The sequence below is a fragment of the Corvus brachyrhynchos genome, unplaced genomic scaffold (assembly GCF_000691975.1).
Source record: "Corvus brachyrhynchos isolate BGI_N302 unplaced genomic scaffold, ASM69197v1 scaffold246, whole genome shotgun sequence".
NCBI lineage: Eukaryota > Metazoa > Chordata > Aves > Passeriformes > Corvidae > Corvus > Corvus brachyrhynchos.
Window position 1 is genome coordinate 315,680 of NW_008238447.1, and position 21,860 is coordinate 337,539.

General features: G+C 35.1%; 1 protein-coding gene across 1 annotated transcript in view; it reads right to left on the reverse strand.

The window, feature by feature from the left end:
* Nucleotides 1-21,860, reverse strand: part of C2CD5 (C2 calcium dependent domain containing 5) — a 59,843-nt gene that overhangs the window by 30,686 nt on the left and 7,297 nt on the right. The window contains exons 5-12 of the mRNA XM_017736657.1: nt 20,991-21,086; nt 20,306-20,461; nt 17,934-18,132; nt 15,278-15,429; nt 12,220-12,414; nt 9,795-9,880; nt 4,312-4,420; nt 2,478-2,543 (exon numbers count right to left, since the gene is read on the reverse strand). Of these exons, the coding sequence (XP_017592146.1) occupies nt 2,478-2,543; nt 4,312-4,420; nt 9,795-9,880; nt 12,220-12,414; nt 15,278-15,429; nt 17,934-18,132; nt 20,306-20,461; nt 20,991-21,086 (1,059 nt within the window). The remainder of the gene's footprint in view (nt 1-2,477; nt 2,544-4,311; nt 4,421-9,794; nt 9,881-12,219; nt 12,415-15,277; nt 15,430-17,933; nt 18,133-20,305; nt 20,462-20,990; nt 21,087-21,860) is intronic.

Below are 21,860 nucleotides of genomic sequence, written 5' to 3' on the forward strand. Positions count from 1 at the left end.
GTACTATGAAATGGCCATACGGAAAAGTAGCCTCTATTCAACAAGTTCTTGCACTGCCTACCTTTCTGCTCCATGTTTAACCTCAGTGTCAAACTTTTAACAAAGATCTAGTTTTCTGGATTGAGGATTCCTTGCATGTTTGTGTACTTATAGTAAGTACATTCTTTCTCAGAGACAGCATCAGAGTGTATCTTCCACTGTATTTATGTGCTCTCTTTTCTATGAATTTTTGCTCAACTCCCTACTTTTTTTTTTTTGCAAATTCATCTTCATGTCCACCTTTTTGTATTTTACACTTAAACAACTCTTCATTGAACTATATGCAATTCCCAGATGTATAAACAGCTTCTTTTCCATTCATGAAATAGTCAGTCTTTACTTCTGTATCTGATTTTCAAGTATCTTCAAATCTCTGACTTCTCACTACCACTGGATGCTCCTGTTATATCTTACACACAATTAAACCATTGGCAAGGAAAAAAAAAAAAAAAAAAAATCTTTCTGCACTACACAGGTTACTAAGCAAGCGGAAATGAAGCCTGAACATTTTCCAAAAGGAAAATAATTTTAGCCCACTTATGGTTGTGATTACATTCTCTGTCCAGCAGCAAACCTAGCACTGCAAGAACCCCGTACTTCCAGGAATATGAATGTAACCTGCTCAGTCCCAAACCAGTAGGATTAACCAGCTCTTCCTACAGAACTACTGACACATCAAGGCTACAGAAACACAGCCAGTTCTCAGGGAGGTATTAACTCTACAATTACTGTTTGGTTTAGACCTCTCTACTCCAACCAACACTTTTAGGTAACAAGCACCTCTGGGTAAAATGTTTTTTATACATATAAGCACATTCATTTTCCTGTAATCTCTAAAAAATTTAGACAACAATTTTGGATAGTCTGTCAAGAACTGAATGCCTGACTTCCACTTAGCTTCCTAATCTTACATTGTGGATCACTTTCTAGTCTAGTTCAAGGCATGTTTAATGTCTGTACGTAACTCATTTACTCCATTATTCTAATAAAATTCTTTCAATAAAAACATCCTACTAAACAATCTTGAAGAAGCAGCAATGAATTCCAACTTTTCATGGTCACACACAATATACAAAAATTTTAACATGTTTTTAACACCTTGGATCAGACTATGCTGTACCAGTCACAGACCTGAGAATTTTATAATATTCTTTTCATACTGGAAGTTAATTTTAAAAGATTGTAACTTTAGAACAAGCGAAGAAAACCAACAAAATCAGAAAAGCTCATAATTATAATATTAAAAGATGCTTACTGTAACAAGGAACAATAAAAATGAGCCAATAGATTTAGGTTCTCCCTAGTTTCAAACAATTTGCAAAATGAAAAATGTCTCCTTTTTAATAACTGTACATTTAAACTGAATTTTAGAGCATGACACAGAGCTGCATGGCAACACTGAATTACCAAGAAGGAAAGTTTGTTTCTGGGGGAAAAAAGCCCTCAGAGGTCAGCTTTGTATCTTCTTATTGTGCCAGCTTTAAAAACATCAAGGCTTGACAAGGTCTGCTGGCTTGGACGTTATATGCAGAGAAGTTACACCTGCCTCTCTTCCACAGCATGTTATCTTTCCAGAGGGAAAACGTGAGAGGGAAAAGTCTTTATTTCATCTACATTGCATCAATTCATCTATTCCTTCTACAGCTGTATAAGGAAATTACACACTTTGATTACTAAAACTGCATAAAAAAGTAAGAATATTGGGGCTTTTTTCAAGCTAGGTAATTAAGTGATTAAAAAGTTCAACTAATGATGGTTTAAGTCCTGAAACTGGCTGCGTTTTACAATGCAAGATTTATGAACCAACAAATCCTGGGCTACATACTACCCTTCTCTTTAACCTGATAGTTCTCTATTTTTCTTGGACAATTTTTACATCTATTACTATCTATACCACATCTATTATTTTAGAGCTATTATTAAAAACAAACATTCATCAATTTCCTGAAATTAACAGGAGGAAAGCCTTTGTTGAAGAAAGTGCAAGCTCATGCAAAACAAAACAAACCCAACAGTCTCTCCAAATCAAACCAATAGGCCAAAAAAACCCCCAACCTATTACATAAAAAACCCCAACCCAAACAACAACAAAAAAATCACACTTGACACAATCCCAACTGTGTAAGCAAGAAAAAATTCCCTAAATTACTTCCTTCATGGATGCTGAGCTGAAAGTGACTACCAAATAAACATCTGAACATTCAGCTTTCCAGATTGATATTAAATTATTCTTAGCAATACTATTTTATACTAAAACAATGGGTTTTAATTTTAAATAAAGTCTTTAATAGCATGAAAACATCACATTTAGGCATTTGATGATTAAATAGATTTAAATTTGAAACATTAACCTAAATATCCTAGAACATTTCTAATAACTTCACTGAGCTGCCATAATTTCTGTCAGCATATGTAGTACTGAATGACTAATAAAATACCTGAATTGAAACTATTCCAGTCTAGCAGTTTGTATGATCTTGTGTTACCCATAATTCCGACAAAGGCTGAGTTCAAAACAGCAAATTAGTAGATCAGTTATAGAAGCAGAATAGTGAAAAAAAAAACTACCAACAAGAACACAATTGACAACACCACTCCACAGGAACTGGAAAGACACAGACAGCAGAGTTAATAAGAGGCTGAAATAGAAAGGGAAAAAGGAGCATGCTGTAGCAATCTGGCACTAGGTGACCAAAGTGGACAGTATATGGCAATTTTGTCTTATTGGCAAGTTCTTAATCCACCTTCAAATGTTCTCTCCTCTTCCATGTTTTCCTGATTTATTCACTGGCCAGTTTATTTGCTTCCTTTAATATTTTACAGACTTATTTTACTCAAATGCTTCATGATAATAACTATATCAGAATATTTTTCTAATTCTCCACCTTCCCTCCCACAGCCATGTGCTTTCATTTCCCCTTTTGTTCTCACTATTTTGCAATATACTGAGTTCCAAGGATCATGCATTTTACATTCACTTGTCAGGAGCAATCTTCAAGTCTCACAGAAACACTGCAGCTGTGCAAACATACATCTCTATCTTGCCTTACGTCTTATACTGCTTCCAGTCAGCTGGTAAAAATGAAGGAATGCATAATGCAAGAAATTAGCTTTTAAAACTTCTGAAAAAAATTGATTTTTTTCCCATTCTGTCTTACATCTATCGCACAGTAAATTTTGCACATAAGAGACCTGTATCAGAAATCTGCTGAAAATACAGAATCCTAAAATAACTTTGTGGCAAAGAAAGGAAAGACTCACATATAAATTATACTTTGACATTTCTTTTAATCTTCACTTCACTGTGTAAATAGATCTTAAAATAGGAAAACTAAAGAGCAATATTGTCTACTAATATACTTGAAAAAAATCCCTTAAAGTAGGAGGATCTAATTCAAATTAAGTCTTGAATTTAATTTCATGTTGCCAGTTTACTGAATCTTTAGATCAGCAGCAATCTGCTCTACCTGCTTGGAGAATTGCTTGCCTTGGGCCATAGAAAGAAAAGGAAAATATTAGGTTTTTGTACTTGTTTTTATGGATGTATTTGCCTAAACTTCCTTTTATTACTCCTGACTAGTGCATGCAAAACCACTACAGGTACTATTTCTACTCTCCCTTGCATTTTTAAGTGCACTGTCAACTCCAACTTTTTGCAAAGCATTCCTCATCTGGTCTCAGTGACTAAACCAAGTCTTCAGAGTCAGAAGTCACTTAGTTCTAACATTAGAACTAGGATATGCAAAATACACATGTTCTAGTACTGGGGTTCCCAGGAAAATAATAAAAATCTTGAAGTACTGTTCAGTAAAGGTTTTCAAGAACAGAAACAATGCTGTAAAGGTTAATAACCATGTTGTGAGCTAAATTGTAGCCATTAGTCCTTAATGATTTCAAGGAGCTGAAAATGAGAAAACATTCATAGTTAAGATCAAGCATTTAATCTCATTTTTGTTTGAATAGAAAACTTGCATCAAGTTTTAATACCAAAAAATGGCAAAAAAATTAATTAAGACCTGAATAATTCAAAGACAGTTTTCAGTGCAAAGTTATTGATTCAAAGTACTTTTAGTACTACTTTAACTTGCTGAAATGTTTCTCACTAAAAACATAACCACTGAGTAACTTATTTTTCAAGCTTAAATGATTGTCTGAAATACACTGCTTTTGATACACATTGTTAGAATACATCTGTATCTATTCAAGCACTGATACGTTATAAAGGTTAGATGACAGGCCTTGTGCAAGGAAGTCACTCCTGTGCTGACATACCAGGATTGTGGATGCGATCCAGGAGCTTCACTGAGCGAGCACTGACAACACCCCCAACGTGGACAAGAAAGCCTGGTGGGAAGGTCGTCAAAGTAAAAAATGGGAATTCCTGTTATGATTAAAAGCAAACATTAAATGACTGTTTACCAACCACTGCTGAGTGCCAATTAACATGCAATGAATTGATCATTTCCCTGAAATACAAGCAAAGCAGTTACACTGGGCCAGACATGTCCTTCAGGCTTACTGAGCACTACACAACCATGTGTCCTCACGGACCCATTGTATCAAAAAAGCAGAGGTTTTACAGAGTGAAAGAATACTTTTCCCCCATAGAGCTGTTTCTCAGCACAACAATGATAACTAATCAAAACTTTACATACTTATGTTAACAAAACCTCTATCGATCCACTTTTACTATGGCTGCTAAACTACTACTACTGCTAAATTAATTCTACTTTCATTAGCTGATAAAAAATAAACATTTTTCTCAATTTTTAGGTATTCTTGTTACAACTGACTGCAGTTTGATTCTGAAGCACAAGGTGAAACAAACTGAAGTCTTGCAAGAATGAGGAATGTCTTATTACAGGAAAACATACCGAAAAAATATCAAAAGACTGCTCTGCTCGTGAGCTCTAAATAAAACAAGTAAATATCCATCTTTTAAAATAAAGCATTGGTCTTGAAACACAACTGTAAGTTCTTAAACTAGGGTAATTCACTTCCAATTAATTTGCATAAGTTACTTTTTACCAGGTTTAAGTAAAATGAAGAGATAAGTTTCAGCAACTACTTCAGCTTGTAATTCATAAAAGAGGCAAAGTAAGTAATAACAGCAATTTTTCAAGGCACATATGATGAAATAAAAGTCATATTCAAAGAAGTTGAGCCCAAAATTAGATTTTAATGTCTCCAGAGATGTTCTGCGATATGTCTAATATATACATAATAGTACACTTATGGGGGAAAGGCAATAATTCATGTTCAGCAATTCTAAACACAGAAAGCAAAAAAAAAAGAATAAAAAGCATGCAATCATGTTTCATATAATCGTAACTGATTTAATGGAACAAATAAATACCATAATTTTATATGAGAGAAAGTATAGGATAGATTCCTTTCTCACATACTTAGAAACAGTACAATTCAACTGAGCTTCTACCTGAACAGCACACATGCTGCAGATTCAATGAGGATCAGGTTCTTCCAGCAATACATGGCATGAAAAGTCATCTTAAAACTAAAGCCCAATGTAGGTTTAAAAACTAATACTACAGGATTCTTACCACCCTTGTTACAGGAACTCTTTAAACTTTTAAAAGGTCCTACAAACGTCATGTTTTCTGGATTTTCATTTGGCTTAAACTTTCAAAATCAAGAGGCAAACTTTGAAATCAGCAACCATAGTATCGATAACCAGAAGCAAAACAATCCCAAAACCCAAACCCTGCAGTTTTGCCTTATGATGCAATTAAAAAGCAGGAAGATTTCAGCCCAGGATTATGCAAACCTGCTTGACTGATGGGTCTTCAGGAGCAGCAATGGATCTCTAGAATGATACAGTAAAGATTCCCCCAGAAGGTTCTAAAAGATTGCAAAGTGCTTTGGAAGTTACCAGAAAAGTCGAAATACTCAAAATATTTGCTTTTCCAGGACTGCAGAAATCAATAAAAAAGTTTACTGAATGTGCCAGCTATATGAAATTCCATTAAGCCTATACTACATTTACATTTTATAGATACATTCACATTTACACTGTGCTGAAGCAGTAAGGAGTGAACAAAGTAAACAACTTTGCTCAAAGTAAACAACTCCGCTCAAAGTAAACAACTCCATGCTCTAAAGCTTAAGCAAATCCAATATTTTTTAATCTATATGGAAATTCAGAAGGTTTTTCATTTTCTATTCATTTCCATAAGGCTGGGTACTGCAAGTAATTTTAACATGTTCAGACTTCCAGTTTGCCTGATTCTCTATACTAGAAATCAGGAGGAAAACCTCAAATAATAACATGGCTTTATCTCAATCAATATATCAATACTCCCAAGCCTGTATTACATTATAAAATAAGGTGTTCTACCAGTTAATTCAAGCCACAGACAAATCTGGGTAACAGCCTCACTGAACCATTTTGACACAATTCTGCTAACAATCTGTCATTCATTCTGACACTGATGGAACTCCATCATTTCATATGATGACATTCTTTTTTCTTTTTTAATCTCATTTAGAGATTTTTTGAATTTTATTATTATATTACTCAAATACAAGTTCCTGCCTCAATTACATGCTGTAAACTGTAATAGTTCAAAATTATAAATCTACAGTTATTTCAGGGAAAACAGAGAATTCGTAAGAACCAAATGCAGTTGCCATATTACAAATCCCCTCTGTTACTGCAATTTGCAAAGGACTACCTTTACATCAAGGTGATGCAACCACAAGGTATTTCAGTGTACGACAAACAACGATTTCCAAGCTACAACTGAAGATGGTCAATCATTCTACCAATACCAATTCACTATTCCACTTTACAGTCATTGATTGCATAGACCATGAAAGAACTGTCACCGTTTTAGTCCTCGCAACTGCACAGAGATTTTTTGGAGGGGGGGGCAAAGTTTGATAAGGTTACAATCAAATCCTCAAATATTTGCTTAATACAATGTTTAAAAATGTATATACACAGACATGTATTGCTAGTGCCCTTTTTAAAGTACATTTCATTCAAAGACACACAAAACAATGAAGAAGCACATGGAATAAGGCTACACACATCCTTTGGTGTAAGTGCCAACTGAAGCAGTTCTCTGATCCCCTTCCAGTCATTCACTCATTCCCATCATTAAACCACTCCCACAGATAAATACTTGGGTGTGCTCACAGAACTTTTGGGGCTGAACCAGAGCAGGGAACTGGTCCACATTAAGATCTTGTTCGTTTCCTGGCTAATTATTTTTATTCTAAGCACATTCACTGTGCCATCTCACAAGGTGGCCAAACAACCCTACAGTTTTTCTTGACCTGAACTGAGGGGATGAGTGGATAAGAAGTCACTGGAAAGAAAAGATGCTTAAGTCAGGATTTCAGCCAAATGAATCTCCCAGAGAACTGTGCTCTTAACACAACAGATTTCCTGCAGTGCCCTTCAGAAATTAAGGCCAACAGATCCCCATTCTGAAAAGGCAGCAGAAAAGATCTCTCACGCACTTGCAGAATGTAAAAACAGGAAGAAAACAGAATTTGTCCAAGTGGAAGTCAGAGACACAAAATACCATTGAGAGCAGCATTTGGCCATTTCTACAAAAACATAGGCTAATTTTATAGGAGTAAGATAACCTCAAATATTCCTACTAATGGAAATACAATATACATATTTTTAGTCAAAAATATATAGAAAGACAGCTGTTATAAAGTTACTCTTGCTATCTACATATGTACAGGGAATTGCTAACAGTTATTAATGTACAATGTAACATGTACATGAGTTTTCCACAGCTGTATTTTCCACAGGTTTATTTTCAGGGAAGAAATTGAGGAATATTACCCTTCTAACTCTGTTCTGCTTACAGTTAGGGTTATTTAAGTAATACACCAAAAATACATTTGATTAAATAAAGCTGTTGAGACATGCAATTAAATGAACTTATTTTAAGGTACCTTAGCATTACCATATACCCAAATAAACTAAGTAAGACTCAAAAGAACAATTTAAGAAACCTGGTGTCGTGGAAGGTGTCCCTGCCCATGGCAGGGTGGTTGGAATAAGATGATCTTTAAGGTCCCTTAAACTCAAAATATTGAATTTATTCTTGGTTTTCCCAAATACTTGCTATCCTAAGTAATCCAGACAAGTAGAGTGCACTGTTTATGTGTGTAATATTAAAACAGACAAAACTTACAGATGTTATTCATTCTAGTTAACTCCACTTTAAGGTAACCAAAAGAGGTAACACCATAGCAAAAACACATCCAATATGAAATTTTCAGAAGGCAGAATGAACATATTTTATATCAATTAACTGCCCACATGCTTTGCTGCTACATCATAATTGTCATCAATAACAGACTCAGCATGTCTCCATCCTATTTTACAGTACTTTTTTTTCTACTAGACAATACACAGACCTTATCAAAATAATGTGCAAATAATTCAAGCTCTAAAAATATATTAAGGGCTCTTAATTTACATTTTTATTGTCTTTAAAAAGCTTCCTGAGGAAACAAAAAGATCAGCCATGGAATGTCAAATCAAAGGTAAACAGAAAAAAGGCTCATTTTAAAGCATTCTTTCTGCCAAATTAAAAAATTAAAAGAAAAAAACTCATGGATTTGTATTCATACCTTAATAAAAATTTTAACTGAAATGTATCAACATGCAAAGTACACTGATTTTAAAAATTCTCTTAAAAACAACAAATTAAAAAAATTCTGCATAAATAAGATTACAAAGACATCTGCAAAGCCTCACCAAAAAAAAAAAAGAAAAACAAGAAAGTATTTCAAATGACGCTTTAGGAATCCCCAATAAAAGAAGAAAGGGCTAGAAAGAGTCACAGTATTTTTCACATACCCCGCCTTCTACAGAACCTATGAGGAGATCCTCCCTTAGCCATGGATAACACGAGAAATGAGAAGAGAATCATCCACTTACTCAAAATAGCAGCTGGGCACTTTTATTTCACAGATGTAAGTGATTTTCTTCTCAACTAACTTACATGCTCCTATGTCACTAGTTTAGGTAGTCAGAAATTGCAATTAAATTTATTTCTGAGTAGGAAAATACTCACATTTTTTCCTTCAAGACACCTCATTATCAACATTTTGATCAAAGCAGTATATAATTTATACTAAGAAGTTGCAATTACACAATGTAAACAATTAATTAAAACCACTATTTTCATCATATAGTCTATTCAGTATAATGACAGATGGCATTTTTAGTCCTGTAGAGGAAAAGTTTAAATTTATAAATGTCTTTTTCTGCTTGGCAAGTAGTTCAGGTTCAAGTCCCCAATCAAAGGCTACCTTCCACGAAATGGGGAGCAATGTACCAACTCAATTTCCAAAAACTGAAAGTTTTCCCAATTCCAAACGGGATTTTCAACTTGTTTAAAGCTATGCCAGTGTTTCTGAATTAGGCTTCTGTAAAAACTTTATCATCATGTATTTACTCAAGTATTAAACTTAACATGCATCAATACGTTACAGAGACCACACAACAGTTTCTCCTATAACTTCTTAATACCACTGGAATTACTTGAGTGCTGTGCACAGTTAATTGCTCCACTTTCCTTAATGCTTTAGTAATATATTAGTATTTAAATAATTTGTGTAAAAAAGGGCTATTAAACAGCCAACATTTGTAGTAAGTTCAGACCTAGTTACACGTTTTCAAACAGAAAGTAACAGCAAACATTTAACTTACAAGATAAATTTTCACTTCAGTAGATTAGAAATGGAAGTATAAAATGCCTTACCCTTTGTTCCAGAGCTGACTGAGTCTGTTGTCTTAAAAGAGTTTTAAATGGCCCCCCTTCTTTTCCAGCACTCCCACTGCCCATTCCTGAAGAGTATCAGTACAAATGACATTCAAAGAAACATATATTATAATTTGCAATCAAAGGGTGATTTCAAAATAGATTAAACTGAGCTATTGAAAACAGTCAAATTATCTCCATAATTTTAATTTTTAAGGAAAAAAAAAAAAAAGAGCATCAAAATTTAATTTTGGTTTGGCGGTTATTCTAGGTTTTCATTTTTACACGACTAGCAGTGATTTTACAGTATTTGGACAACCCCCCCCCAACTAAAATTTTTTTCTGCTGTCAACCTGAATTAAAATCAACTTTTAAACAGAAAAACTTTAAGATGCAGGTTTAAAACCTTTCCTGTGACATGTAACTTTTTTTTATTTTCTTGTTATGCCTTTTTGCCTATGATTTAAATATAGATCTACTTTTCACATAAAGTTTCTACATAACCAGATTTTCTGCCCTTATCAAAAACAGTCTCACTGTCAGACTACTCTATAGTTATGTATCTCTCACTAATATTATTACAATATTTTTATTTAATAGAAGTAATAAAATTCTGGTTTTCAGAGAGTTTCAGGTAACTAAATCACCTTTCATAACTACTAGTAGGAGACTGTACACATAATTACAGCAGCAGTTACATAATGCATGATTAGGAACAAGAAAATACAACGGCAATGCACATTCTTTGATTTGAAATATAAACTCTGAAAAAAATTACAAATTATTTTACATAATTAAATACTCATCTGATTCATTCAAATAAGCTAGGGGCTACTGCTCAGCATTTAAAACTACACTTATTTGATTACTATATTTGCACACACATAACCTGTAGATTATCTGTAAATGAACATGAGATAAACTCCAATCTTGCATAATATGGTAATTCTCTCTTTCCTTCTTTCAGATTTTTACCTCCAGCCTTACCCCCCAACCATAGGAGTTTTTCTGCAGAGAAAGTTTATTAGATTCACTAACATCTTTGATGTTGAATTATTTGCTATTAAGGACCTGTCCCCTTAGCAGAGCATGTTGAGATGCAGGTTAAGTGTCTGACAGTAAATTATGGGCTCTGTGGTTAAAAATCACTAAAGTAAACACATACCAAGATTGTGTTTTTCCTAAAGTAAACACAATGCTAGTGAAACAGATTTTCTTGGTAATACTTCATGCCTAAAAACACATTATCACTGCTATTCCTTGTATCTAAAAGCCATGAGGGCTAACATGAGCAAGCAAAAATAAGCCCCTAAGTAGTAGAGGAAAGCAGAGCATAAAGAACAAAAAGGTGTCAGGAGCAGGATGAAATACAAACACCACAGTGCAAACAGTTAGAAATGAAGCCAAGATTTTCTTTTACAGAATTTGTAACTAACTCAATATAACAATTCCTTTTTACTTTCTTTTTTCTTCTTATCAAGCATCTGATAAAGATCAACAAGACTGTAAATATACATCAAAGCGCAGTTATTTTTTTTAACCAAAGACCGGAAGATCTAGAAATAATATCAGACTTAATACTGTATGTAAATTCATTCCTAAACTCACTCATTCATTTTCAAGAGTTACTAGGCTATCATTACTATATAATTAGATATAAAAACACTACAATTTTCAACGAGTATTTTTAGCTGTTCTTGGATAAGGAAACAAAAATATTGGTATCTGTATAGTCCCATAAACAAGATTAAATTGCTTTTACTATTTGGCATTGATTCTAAACATCATTGTCGGGGACTATACAATATTTAAATACAGACAAACATAGCATAAATACTACACATAAAACAAACTCAAGAATGACAAACTAACCAAAAGAGTTTCTGAAAAAAAAAGCAGTAATATCAACTATTTAATTGAAATCTATTAAAATAATCCATGTCAGTGAAATGAAAAAGTGAGCAGTAAAAATAAAAAACATGGGCTTTGTTTAAAAGGTTAAATTAAAAAGCAGAGTTGGTAGCCATCTGATAACCATTATTTCAACAAATTATGAGTGAATTCATGAAAAAGTGCAATGAGCATTTGCTCCATGCAAAATGCAGGAACAACAAAGTGAAGAGAATGTGTGGGATTACAAATCGAGTAAATTATTTCAGTCCAATTACCAATTATCAAAAGATATTTTGCAAGGGTAAAGAAGAAATTCTGTAGCATAAATGAAATTGTTTCAAATCCTCTAAGAAGTTCTGAAGGTGTTTCAAGCTTCTGGGGCAGAGGTGAGAGATGGAATGAATAGTCATGTAGCCAGCAGTTTTCGGAGGCTAACTGAGCAAACCCAGGGTTATAGAAGCATCTGTGTGTTAATCAAATAACATAATTTCCTTACAAGTTTGTTTAAAAGGCCATAATAGATAGATCCTACCAGAAGCAGCCAGAAGCAGCTCTTCAGTTAAAGAAACGCTTTTCCTCAGAACAACTGGGCTGACATGGCTAGAGTGTAGAGGTTTAATGCTAGACCCCGAGAGGAGGAGACAGGACTTTTTAAGATGTGGGGAATCACAAGAAAGTGTAGGGGAGCTGGGAAACAGGAAAATCCTAGGTCCCTGTGGGGAAGGTGCTGTGGAGGAAAGTAATAGAGACAAAGATGTAGATTCAGAAGATGACTAAAGAAACAGACAAAAGAAATCAAAATGAAGCATTTTTGTTTTCTCTAAACGAATCAACACTTACTGCAAATTATTTCTCGACATACAAAGAAATGGAATGACAATACAGCTCCACAATGTGCATGAGAAGCATGCTTTTAAAAATCATGACCTGATTAACTTTATTTTGAAATTAATTTTTTAGAGACATGGTAATTTAACATTATTTTAAATGCCAAACAAAATCTGATAGCAAATAGTATGGAGTAAAACCCAAATAACAGAGTCTTTGCACACACTTAATCTGATTACTTTCATTATCTCAATAGAAAAAGTTATTTTCCAAAGAGGTAATGGATTTGTTTTATGATTTTCTAGTGTGATAAATCTTGTAGAATTCTAAGTTCCCACACCAAGAAAAGGAGTTCCCACCTTCTCCATTTCCTCCAAACATATGCTATGGCATATCAAAATGTATTATCTGATTAAAATACATCATGCTTTTTGTCAGCCTGATTCTTTTCATTTGCAGTGGCATAAAATATATCCCTGCTCCCAGAAGTCTAACTTCAAACACAAACAAGCTTTCTCACCAAATGTATTTATAGACCAGAATGGATAACACAAGCACAACTGTCTTTCACAGAAGACATCAAGGTAATATTTTCCAGATTTGCAGCTATTGAAAACTAGATGCTTAAGCAGATCCAAGTTTAAACCTCCAGTGTTTTGTTACTCATACTGTGAAATTGTAGTATCTGCACTGTTTCTCCAGGTTAGTCTCCATCTCAGACATGTCAGCACACTAACCACCTGACTGAGAAATAAAGAAGAATATAATATACTGCAGAAATAGCAGAAAATACTTTGTTTTTCACATCAGCCAATCTGAGAAACTGGCATCTCAAATTTGATAATGGTTGATGTGTCACATGAGAAGTCTGCATTTCTTTAACTTTGTTTAACCACTAAGATCACCAACTTACACATTGAAATATTTCAACTTGGTAATAGCCTTGGGAAATGAAAACAGAGGTCTAAACATATACAGTAATTGCTAAGAACAACACACCGAATTTAGCATGTTATGGAAGTGTCTTCTGCACATCATCAAATTTTGGGTAAAAAGTAAAACAAATTACTCATTACATACTGTCCTTTTAATCTATTAAGATTCAAAATCGAGTTTGTCATAACAAGATACAGAAGTTTTAAATGTAACCAGCAAATCCTCTTTGGACAAGTTTCAGTAGCAGAGTTAAAAGCTGCCAAAAAGACAGTGCTAATAAGCAAAACTATGCCCACAGTTTGCTTTAATACTAGAAAGATAGCTAAAAAAGTATCTTTACATACTTGAAAAATCCCTACAAATAAGAGGCACCAAATGCACAATCTGTTTCAGTTCTGAATGAACTGACTAAAGACAACAGCGTTTATCCATCTACATAACATTGCCAGGAAATATATAAGGCTGCTGCTTTAAAACCTGAACACATTCACAGTGAGTTGCCACATGCCTAAATTCACACCACATCTATAAAGATGACCACCTACGTTACATTTAAATCCTTTACATGACATGATCTTTACCATGGAAAATCTGATCAAAAGAAACAGATTTTCAAATATTCAGTAAACCAAGCACATGAATTTGGGGTGCTCCTAAGTAATAAGCATCCAGTTATATCTGTAGGTCCTTTAAATGAGTGACCACCATAGGTTACCCACAGGACAGCCATCCTTTAAAAAAGACAAAAAAATAAAGTGTGCTTTCTTTTGCTTGTTTGTTTTAAAAATGAGACAGAGAAGACAGGACTAAGAAAGACAGCTTTCTAATTGGGAATATTTTAAATATATTTAGGGAATAAACTGCATGAAATATTTAATACAACTCCATTTGAATGCAATATTCAATTTATCTGCTAGGAAAAATTTTTGAAAGGGGTGCTATCAAGTAAAGCTGAATCAACTACTTTAATATGCTTTAAAATTGTCTAACTAGATGGACACCAGAATATTCTGAGCTTCAAATACCACAATTTAAAACATCATTATAAAACTAACCACACTTCCGTAAACAATTCTGCAAAATACTTTGCCCTATGGTAGCAAAATTCAGGGCATTGGTCACATAATGAAGAATAAACAGACAATAATTCTTTAAGTTGTGCTGACATTATTACTGACATGATTCTAACAACAGACTAAAAAATAAGGAAGGAGGAAACAACAAGTTGAAAAAATTATGATAAAGCAAGAGAGAAAGAAAAATGCTTTCTGAAGATGGCTGGATTATCTCTAATGTAATTTAAGTTACTTTGAAAGTGTATACTGTGTATGTAAAGCTATTTCCATATACCAAGAGAATAAAATGACAGTGGCTGCTACATTTCTATTATTGCATTTGCAATATTAAGATAAATGTATGCAGTAAACTTAGAGCACAACACAGTAGGCTTGAAGGCTACATAGTTTTAGTAACACCATCCTTAACATATTGTGGTAAGAAATACATTCCTATGATCTGTGATATGAAATGGAGGAAATAAGAAAAAGGCAATTACTAAGAACTCCCTTAATGCTCTAAGATGTTTTATTTTGATTCAAATACAGTTGTGGCACAAAAGTCATTTTCAGGTTATCCAGGACAGTGGAAATACAGACAGGATTGAAATTTTGACCCTACAGAAATTCTCTTGAGGCTTGAGGTGTGCTATGTGAGGTCTCCAATTTTCACATCATTTTGATAACTTAAATGCCAAAAAGCAAAAAGGGGTTGAATGAAAATATAAAGAGAAACACAACTTAAACAAAAAGTGGGTGGAAGCGCCTTACCAGTTTTGGGTGTCAAACTCAAATCTGTGTCAGAAGAAGAGGACTGTCGACTGTAGGACTTGGAAGGTGAAAAGGAATAGGTTTGGTTTTTCAGAGGGGTGGAGGGTCCTGATGAATGAGTATTGGGATTGGGATCTTCATTGAAAGGAATCCTGCCAGAAGAAGGTGGAAACATATTCAGTAATCCTGTGCCAAGGGACCTGGCTGACAGCAGCATGATCCAAACACCAGGATGGGATTGGGGCAGGGCCAGCAGTTATTCCTTAGATGCGAGACTGGGAATGAGGCCAGAGGCAAAGAAATGCTGTTTTACTCTCTCAGCATCCTACAGAGAGATGCTAATCATCTACAATGAAACAATTATGCCAAATGAAAGGCATGAGATGTGACCAAAAAAAAAAAAAAGGCAAAAGAAAAAAATTGAAAAGTTTATGGCTTAAAAATCTGGTCAAATACACAATGCTCTGAGTTAGTTTAATAAAGAAAAAATTATTTCAAGTTATAGTTGTGTTTATACATATTTATACACTTATGTATATACACATATGCATTTTAAGGTAAAAAAAATGTATGTTTCCTTATCCTATAGCATCAGCAGCATGCCACAGCTAAAAACAGAGCAAAGAGGAGAATCTTTATGGGAACAACTCTATTGACAAACAGTTTACTTATGCACAGCTGACTTACCTGCTCTCTAAAACCATCTCTTCCACAAATGGCACAGACCCTCCCTAGAACCATTTTAAAACCTACTGTATCTGAATTATGCTTGAAAATCATTATGAGCTCAAATCAATGTCTCCCAGATACATCACCTTATTTTTTTACTTAATTTCACAGGAAGCAAGAGCATGTTAAAGTGAAGAGTGTGGCTTTGTGGAAGAGACCCTGAGGCATCTCCAAGAAACTATTCTGCCTTTGTTTGAGCAGCTGCACCTTGGGTGCTTCTTCCCTGATAACAGAAGGTGTGTCCACGAGAAAATGAGGGAGGAAAGATGGGTGGTACCTGCCTACACTGCCTGCCTGCCTGCCCTTTGGGACTACTGTGCCTGTGGGCTGCCTCTCCCCAGCTCTGGAGTGTGAGCAGTCTCGTACCAGTGTAGATGAGAGTGGGAACAGACACAGAGAAGTTCTGAGTAAGTCGTGAGCCAGTAGCAGTGTGAATTGGGCTGTTGTGAGTCGAGCGGCATCCATGGCTTGGCGGATGAACCAGCGGAGACCTGAGAGAGTTTGCAGCCAAGGTGGAAGAAAAGAAAACAATACACACAAACAGGTTGCAAAGTTATGTTATCAATGATTTCAGGGAAGTTTAGCTAGAGGAGATCTCTTACTCTAAGCAGACTCTAAGAATTTCAATTCCTAGCATGCAAGAGTCCAGATGAAATAAAAGGAGGGAAAGGAACAGCTTAAGCACTTGCTTGTGACTGCATCATTGATTCTTTGGCAACTAGCCATAAAGTTAGTAAAGCCAAGAATAAGAAGAATCAAATTAGTTGACTTTGCTGCCTTAGAGAAACATTCCCATTTTTTGAACTGAGACAACATCCATCACCAAGCTGAACATGGATAATTTGGGAGGTGGAATTTCCACATATTGCTGCAGAGTGAAAGCCACTGGTTTATTTATGGACACTTTTTAAGTTGATAATTACCAGGTCTACCTTTTTTTGTTTTTAAACACCATGCTGTTGTTCTATGCTGCACTGTATCCTGAAGTCCTTTTAAAGGCAATTTTTTAAAATCAAGACAAGTCACCACAAGCTATGCTGTGAAATAGAAACCAGTAATTTTTAAAAGTCAGTCCATATTTTGCAATATTTTGCAGAGCAACTGATGCTTGCACAACAAAAATGCCTCATCTCTATTGTAGTGACACAACAGTTCAAGTTAATGAAAATGGCTACTTCAATTAATACAGCCAGAAATACAGGATATGTAATACACTTCCTGGTGCAGTTTTTTCCTTCCTGGATTGCTCTACCAAACAGAAGATAACTAAAATATCCAAGCAAAAAAGTAGCAACAGTTTGAAGAAGACTGCAAGTGTATTTCTAATAATTTCTATTAATATCAAAATACTGCATTCAAACTGTTTGGTGCTGCAGTACATATGACAAAAATCACAAAATTATACTTCTCATCATAAAGATTGCTCTGCAAGCTCACTGTCTACCTGCTTTGCCACAGTCCTAACTTGTTTTACAACAGTAAAAAGCAAAACACAATAAAAGATGAGACCTCTTTGGGGTCATTGTCTAAATCACTGACAGAACCATCAGAATTCAAAATTTATCTTCTCTTATATGCTCATAAACATTTAAACTTGGACCAAAGGTGTATTTCTGAGAGGCCTTCACAAAAATGTTCATCACACAAACACAGCGCCAAAGCAGAACTAATTACAGTTAAACTGGTGGATTACAAGCCAAGATATGTAGTACTATCACTACATAAATTCAAAGAAAGTCATCTTAAGTAAGAATTACCACTCCAGCTTCTACTGAAATAACTAATCATCCAACCTAAAACATTTCAGAATTGCAGAATATAAAACTGGGTTGCAGACAAATAAAACTACAAAAGAAAAACAAGTTCTGGGAAAAAAAGAAATCACACCGGTTATGAAAAACTGAATGAGTATGAAAAGAATACTTACTCCTTCATTTCTTTGGATGGGGAGTTACATGCAGGTAAAAATGCTGATGTGTTACTTATTTTATCCAAAGTGCAGGCTGTTCCTATGGCTCTCACTACAAGTCCAGACTCTCCCTCCAAATCAAAACACTGCAAATAACCAACAACAGCATTTCCTCTCATTTCAAGCACCTTCAAGCCAATCTTCCTTTGCAATTCACCTACAAAACAAAAGGTAAAGAACTCATAATTGCAGCGAACTACTTATATTCTCTTTTGTGGTCTTTGACCTCTGCTTTTGGAGTGCCAACCAAGTCAGTAGAACAAGTAATAAATCCAATCCTACGTAGCTAGGCCAAGGAGCCGGTCACAACTTCAGCCTCCTATAACATTGTGTGATACTAATGACTTACACAGCTTTTTGCTTTTTTCTCCAAATCCATTCTGATTGCCAAAACAACATGTTATTTCACAGGGTTTTTTTCCACTAGTCTTTATTTTCAGTAGGCTTTTTTTCCTTTTTTCTACTTATTTAGAAACTTACATGAGTTCGAGAACACAACCTCTGTCTCTCTCTGAATACTTCATATAGTTCAAGACAATGCAACATCTTTGAACTCTACATTTCTTCATTTACCAATTTATTTAAGCATATTTCAACTTAATTCATACTTTTTGCCCCTCTACTGCAAACCAAAGATTACCACTGTATTAGCTGCACACAAGGGCTGAAAGACTGTGACTATAAGAAACTGGTCTGCCATTGATGCTTATTTAGGAGGATATCATAAAAACATTAATTGATCTATGTAGTTGGATTGCCTTGGTAATAACTAAGGTGGAAAATATCATCTCTCTTCTTATGAAAATGAAAGATTTCTAAAATCCTCTTATAACAAACTGAAAAATCCTCACTGTCACAAAGGATGGCCTAACAGTCCTAATGTCACTGCTGCTGAGAAATCAAGTGGAATGAAATGGTCACAGAAAATCTCCTGAGTTGGAAGGGACCCACAAGGATCACCTAAGTCCAACTCCTGGCTCTGGTTTCTACTGCTTTCTGGAAGTTTGATTTTAAAATTACCAGCACAGGTTACTACTGTAAACTTCTTAACTGAAGTTACAGTCCGTACCTGTCTTGAAAAAGTTCTAGAGTTGAGATAGAGTATGAAAGTTTCTTTTTAACATAATACATAATATGACAGAGATCTGTGAAACAGCCTGGCTCACTGTCAGAAGTTATAGATTTATGCAAGATTCTTTATGTGTGACCACCAATAACAGTATCACACATTTTATTACATGAGATGAAACAGTAATGCTGCGAGTTCTTTTGGGTTTTTATCCTCTTATCTATTGCCATGAATAAAATCTAGCAGAATACTTTATCTCCCTGCACTACTTATGCACAGCAAGAAATATGCAAATGTGAATTCTGTAAACTAATATGGGAACTATATTAAAAAAAGTGTCTTCATGTTAGTTATCACAACAGTTTAGTTATTTTTTTCCCCCACAGCGTGCTGGCCCTCCCAATGAAGGTACTAACATCTCCATAATCTTTTATGTTGCACTACTTACTGAGGATCTCGAGGACACCTTTCACTAGACCAGGTTGCTCTGAGCCCCATCCAACCTGGCCTTGAACTCTTCCAGGGATGAGGCAGCCACAACTTCCCTGGGCAACCTGTGTCAGGGCCTCACCATCCTCACAGGGAAGAATTTCTTCCCAATACCTAATCTAAACCCACTGTCAGTTTGAAGCCATTCCCCTTGTCCTGTCACTCCAGGCCCTCGCAAATAGGCCCTCTTCATCTTTCTTCTAGCTCCTTTCAGGTACTGGAAGGCCACAATTAGGTCACTCCAAAGCCTTCTCTTCTCCAGGCTGAATAATCCCAAATCTCTCAGCCTTTCCTCACAGGAGATGCTTGAGAAACAATGAACCAAGCCTGACCTCAAAGAGATAGGATGAGTAACGTAAGTATTGATATACACTGTATCTGAGATAGTGTGTAATTGCTCACACACTTCAAAACAGTTCAAAGAGGGTGAAGTTCATTACTTTAATTGTTTGAGTCAAAATTCTAGTGATACCCCTCATATGGGTTAAGAACATCTTCAGAAAAGTTTCACAGGTTTGACCTTGCTAAAAGCAACCAAAAAATTAGGCAGCAGCATGGCCTCGTCAGGAAGAGAAAAAAAAAAAAAAAAAAAATCAGTCACCCTGTCCATCAATTAGAAAAACATAATCCTCAGAAACAGAAGACACTGTGAACTGAAAAAAATCAACATAATTAACAACAAAACTCATATACAATCTTAAGCAAGGCACTTATTCAAATCCTGAACATTTTTAGAAGTAGCAATAACCATTACAGCCCACATGTTTAATACCTGACATGAGTGAAATGAGTCGTTGCCGAGCCTCATTCGATGCCCTGGGAGTACGGATTCTGTCTATCCACTGGTACTCTGGGTCCTCATTAACTACAAGCTCTTCCACAAATCCATGAATTATTACTGCTCTGTAACACTTAGGAATAGATGTAGCTGTTAAAAAATATATACATAAAAGACGTAAGACATAGGTCTATGAGCCAAGAATAGCAAGAAAAACATAAAATTAGACATAAAAATGATTCCAGAAAGTTTTCCAGACAATTTTCTTTGACAATGTGGACATACCCAGGCAGTTTTGCTTGTGAGATCACGGAACCCTGATAAGATAACTGTTCAGTGCACCAGTTACAGTATGTACCATTATGAAACCTTTTCACTTTGTGCCTCTTTAAAAGGATATGGACCCAAAATAACACCGCATGTGTATGCACAGACACTGAAATGCAACTTATGGAGATTAAAAAATCCCATCAGTTATTTACATTGTTTTGAGATACGAACAGTAAAAATGTGTTAAAAAAGAAAAGCAAACTAAACAATTCTTTGCATTTTGCTCCAATGTTATCTCCACTCGGTTTATGCAATGAGGTGGTAAGAGAAGGGAGGCCAACAGAAGAGGCAAAGAAAGGAAAGGAGGAAAAAAGGTTTTTGTTCAAATAAACTTTTTTCCTCTACTTACTGCAAAAAAATTTGACTCCACAGGATGACTGCCTAAATCTGTTTAAATCATTGAAGAGATCTACTTTCACCACCACATTGATCTCCCCACGTATACCTATTGATAAAAAAATTAAATACCAGAAGTTATAACAATATAACTGTTCAATACAAAACTAGACCTACAAATTATTTCCTATTATTAGTAATTAATCCCAGAGGAGCAGGAAGCCATATCCTTGCTTGTCAGGTCTGCTGCAGAACCACTGACTCAGAAGAAGTTTTTAGTTCTGCCAAGCCTTTGAGGCTGAAGCAATAAAAGCAACACTCCTCAAATGCCTATTTGCACCAAACAAGACTTTGTAAGAAAGATGGGACTGGGAAAAGAGAAGCCATCAGCCTCTTGATGCTGCAGTGGCCTCTGCTGCAGGGTGCTTTCTCTGCTGAATTTCGTCCCTGAAACAATTTCAAAATTGCAGTAAAGCTCCTCTCTGAAGTTCAACCCAAGGAGAAAGATTTATGGTTCTTTCTAGAACCACAAAGTGGAACAGGAAGTGCTTGCAAAATACTAACTGTGATGAGAAATATATAAAAAATAAGGAATTACAGACCTTTTAGACAAAGCTTAATTTTCAACTATGACTAAATCTTACTAGAAATAGAATATTTTCTAACACACAACCATTCCCTTTCGACTTCTCTACTTTCCTGTTCTGAGTTTTTTCTACTTTTTCCCCACCCAGTAACAAAATCATTTCACATATTATAGGTTCTGACATATTGAGGACTAAACTTCTTGATGAGTCTGATTTCTAGCATCTTCAGAAGCCTTTATCACATCAGTACATGATACCCAAAGAGCAGCACTGGATTTGTTGTTCAACTCAGATAT